Source organism: Panicum hallii, chromosome 3, assembly GCF_002211085.1.
Source record: "Panicum hallii strain FIL2 chromosome 3, PHallii_v3.1, whole genome shotgun sequence".
Classification (NCBI taxonomy): domain Eukaryota; kingdom Viridiplantae; phylum Streptophyta; class Magnoliopsida; order Poales; family Poaceae; genus Panicum; species Panicum hallii.
This window is the reverse complement of record NC_038044.1, coordinates 56,079,965-56,084,324: the sequence shown is the minus strand read 5'-3', so window position 1 is coordinate 56,084,324 and position 4,360 is coordinate 56,079,965. Positions and strand designations below refer to the sequence as shown.

General features: G+C 56.7%; 1 protein-coding gene across 1 annotated transcript; it reads right to left on the bottom strand.

The window, feature by feature from the left end:
* Positions 1–655: 655 nt before the first annotated feature.
* Positions 656–3,745, bottom strand: LOC112886550 (L-type lectin-domain containing receptor kinase IV.1-like). The gene has a single exon (XM_025952486.1). It carries the CDS (start codon positions 2,938–2,940, stop codon positions 832–834), a length of 2,109 nt encoding a protein of 702 aa, XP_025808271.1. The 5' UTR covers positions 2,941–3,745; the 3' UTR covers positions 656–831.
* Between the last annotated feature and the right edge of the window lie 615 nt (positions 3,746–4,360).

Below are 4,360 nucleotides of genomic sequence, written 5' to 3'. Positions count from 1 at the left end.
TTTCACTATTGCAGGTTGCAGCTCTGATCTCCCCTCCATAACTTTCAACTCGTTGCTTTTAGAAGCGATCCTCAACGATTAGATTCGATCCACTTCAATCCAAGGTAGGGGCAAATTCATCCAAATACATGGTCAAAGAGCTGGGAGAAATGGAGGCTGACGTTTTGTAAGGTATTGGGCCCAATCCTATTTATAGGATGGCATTTGGTGGAGCCCATATTTGTTTGGTGAAGAAAATATTGTTTGCACAGCTTCTAAGTTCTAAGTGTAAAAAAAAAGAAAAAAGTAAAAAAAGCTTCTAACGCCATCTCCAACCGTCGTTCTCTATATCCTTCATTTAGAGAATTCTCTACAAGATTCTCTCCTCTATATCTCATTTCTCTCCAACAACGTTATCTAAATCTCGTTCTCTATACATTAAACCCTATATTAGAAACGTATTTTGTTCCAAATTTTTATACGTACGTATTTATCATACCTCAAATGCTATGGACATATTTTATGTTTATTTAATTCAGTGTTTAAAACGTAAAGAAAAAATAGAGAAGAGGAGAGAGAATCTCTGTATACAGAGGAAACGTGTAGCGTTCTCTATTTTAGAGGACCATTTAGAGAACGCTGCTGGAGCAATAGACAACGGAATCTTCTCTATATATAGGATACAGAACAGTTTAGAGGATACCGTTGGAGATAGCGTAAGTATTCTTCACAGCAGCACACAACTACTGTTACACGTGTCTATCTCTACATCGATCATAGAAACAAATAATAGTACAATGGCAGTCGATATATGTGCGCGCCTTTGCAGCTTTCTTTACAGGAAGGAGTACTTCACCGGCCGCCGTGCAGCGAGCCGGCGGACATGGTCCCGCCGGAGGAGGACCACGTTATGGATACCGACGACCCGATGAACTCGAGCGAGTCGGCGCCGGAGAAGACGAGCTCCGCGTCCTCCCGGATCGCCTCCTCGCCGCTCAGGTACCGGCACACCTGCCTCATGGTGGGCCTCGCCTCCGGCCGAGCCTGGCTGCACATCAGGCCGAGCCACAGCACCAGCCTCGCCTCCGCCTCGTCGTAGCGCCCCTCCAGCCGCGGGTCCACGGCTCGCAGCAGGTCGCCGCCGAGCCCGCAGTCGCGGACCCACCGCACCAGGACCACGTCCGCGTCCCCGCCCGCCGGCGGCGGCACCACCGGCCGGCGCCCGCACGCGACCTCCAGCAGCAGCGCGCCGAAGGAGAACACGTCGGTGGCCGTCGTGGCGCGGCTGGTGAACGTCAGCTCGGGCGCCATGTACCCGAGCGTCCCCGCCACGCGCGTCGTCGCCGGGTCCGCGCCGTGCTCGTAGAGCCGCGCGAGGCCGAAGTCGCCGAGCCGCGCAGCCATGTCAGCGCCGAGGAGCACGTTGTTGGCCTTCACGTCGCGGTGCACCACCACGTGCTCCCACTCCTCGTGCAGGTACAGCAGGCCGCGGGCGACGCCGCCGAGGACGGCGAACCGCTGCGCCCACGTCAGCGGCGGCGCCTTCCGGCCCCCCGCGCCGAACAGGTGCGCGTCGAGGCTGCCGTTGGGCATGAACTCGTAGACGAGGAGCAGGTCGTCGCTGTGCTTGCACCACCCGCGCAGCTCGACCAGGTTGCGGTGGCGCATGCGCCCGAGGCTCGCGACCTCGGCGACGAACTCCTTCATCCCTTGCTTCGTGCCGGCGGAGATCCGCTTGATCGCCACCTCCTCGCCGGAGTGCCGCCGGAGCACTCCCTTGTACACTTGGCCGAACCCGCCCGCGCCGAGAAGCTCGCTTTGCCTGAACCCTTTGGTCGCCCTGTAGAGCTCCTTGTAGGGGAACCTGTGAGGGTGCTCCAGCTCCCAGTCCTCCAGTTTGTCGGCGAGCGCTGCCTTCTTCCGGAGCCAGCGCACCACGGCCATGGCAGCCGCGATCAGAGCGAGCGTCCCCGCGCAAGCCACGGCGGCGAACTTGATGATGATGAGCTTGGAGGGCGCCGTGCTCGGCCTCGGAACCTTGGGCAGCCGCCGGAGATTGATGGGCTGCGCGGGCCCGTTGGTCCGGAAGCTCCACGCCAGGATGTAGTGCGAGCTCGCCAGCTTCCCGGTGGACGCCGAGAAGCCGACGTACATGTCCTCCTTGAAGACCGGGCGCAGGTCGAGCTTCGTGGAAATCAGCGGTCGGCGAGGCCGGTCCGCCACGGACACCGGCGCCACGGTGACGTTGAGGACGCCGGTGCGGCCGTCGTAGTCGATCCACGCCTGGATAGGCTGCGCGCTCTCCAGCGTCACAGGCACCTTGGTGGTGCCCTCGCCGTCGCCGGCGTAGTAGGCGACCGGCTCCGACACGTTGGAGAAGAGGCTGTTGACGTCGATGCCGACGTGGTTGCCGTTGATGTCGTCCATCTCGAGGTCCAGCACGGTGTCGAACTCCACGGCGAGGACGTGGTTGGTGGCCCTGCCGTTGGTGGCCGGGCCGAGCACGCCGAGGTAGATCTCGGGGGATGCCCCGGGGAGCGCTGTGGAGGGGGCCACCACGAAGGCCAGGCCGTGGCCGCCGCCGCTCCCGACGGTCACGATGTCGAGGACGAAGGCTGTGCTGAACGACGCGAGCTGCCTCCCGCCGCCGCCGCCGAAGCGCACGGGGGAGCTGCGGAACGCGTGGCCGACGAGGCGGTTGCTGTCGTTGGTGAGCCGGAGCGCGCCGCCGCGCAGCACCGAGGCGGAGCCGTCCAGGGTCAGGTCCGCGCCCGGCGACGCGTGCTGGAAGCCTTGGTAGATGAAGTCGACGTCGTCGTCGGCCGAGGAATAGCAGCAGCAGCAGACCGCGAGGAGCAGCAGCACGGGAAGATGTTGGGCGGAGCTGGCCGCGACGACCATTCTGAAGCCCTGATGTACTCGTCTTCCTCGCGCTGGAGTGGAGATCGAGGTGAGCACCATCGGCGACGAAGCTTGTTACTTACTAGCTAGTGAGGTTGGGCCTTGGGCGGCTAAGGTTCTTCGAAAAAATGGGTTTGGAGGCTAAGCTAGCAACTTATTAGCAAGCGGCCTTGGGTTGACTGGACCGTTGACTTTGTCAAAATTTGGAGAGGGCCCACCTGCCATTGAGCGTGGTACTAATGATAATGCATTGACTGACTCGTGTGAAGGGCGGACGCAGCAGAGTCGAGTCAAGATGGGCATCCGATGCTGATGGGAGTGCTGGAAACCAATCGAATCATGGACCGAAAGTGATGGAACATTCTACCTACCCATTGGCAACATTCATCGTCCAAGTCGTTCCGATGGTTCGAAACAATCGAAACCCAAGTACTCAGGAAATGATTCAGTAAGACTCGTCACCGGTAAGACACGACCAACCGACCGGCTGGCCGACGAGGAATGCCCGGTGCGAGAGGCCTCCTCTGGTATTGGTGGGCGCTTACAAAGGTACTCTGACAACAGCCTACCAGGCACACGTTGGCAACACGGATTGGTCACGGTCGAAGTCCGTGCATTACAGGAAATGCAGTGCACTGAAACGTCGTTTAGTGGCCGGTAAACGTCGTTCTCGTTTGATGCTCTCTCATTTGATTAAGGATGCTCTCTCATTTGATTAAGGAACCGATGATCCACACAATTGCGCGGCTCGATACTACTCACTCCCTCAATTTCGGGGTTTATTCTTAGCTTTAGGAGTATACGTCTCACGATATTTATCGGCTGAGGATATTATTAAGGGAGCAGTCATTGCAATGTTTTCACTCTCGACACCTAATTAATTAAAAGTTTTGGCTGAAGAAGAGTAGTATCTGTATCGTGTTATTTAGTAGAGGCATAGATAGTCATTTTACACTGTTTTTCTCCTTGGAACTCATTTGGATACAGACATAATGGGCTAGGGATAAACATGTACAGTGAATCAGAGAAAGTATACATGTTGCTTCTGCTAACACAAGTATTAGACAATTATAAACAGATTAATTCCATGATTATTAGTCTGTGATGATGATACCTGGCCGCCCCAACCCCTTGGTTGCCAGTGCCCAGCAAGTGCCTGTCCTTTCCTCATTAGATCCATCCCCTCGAAACCGAGCCGCTTTTTTTTTCTTTTTTCTCAGAGGGAAGGCCGCAGGGGGGCCTCCCGGTGCCAGCGCCGGGGCTCGAACTCGGATTGCCGGTTTGGAGGCTGGCTCAAGGAACCACTCGGGGTCACCAGCCCCTCAAAACCGAGCCGCTACGGATCAATTTTTGGAAACTTCCTTGTAGACTTGTAGAGACCCCTCAACCAATGTCTGGCATTGTAGCTCAAGATACGGATAGAGGTTCGTGCTCTTCTGTGTGCCAATGTCTTCATGCGTTTATGACTTTTTGACTTGTG

Bases quoted from the DNA above. Each gene is read 5' to 3' on its own strand.
- LOC112886550 (XM_025952486.1), bottom strand. From the start codon at position 2,940: ATGGTGCTCACCTCGATCTCCACTCCAGCGCGAGGAAGACGAGTACAT.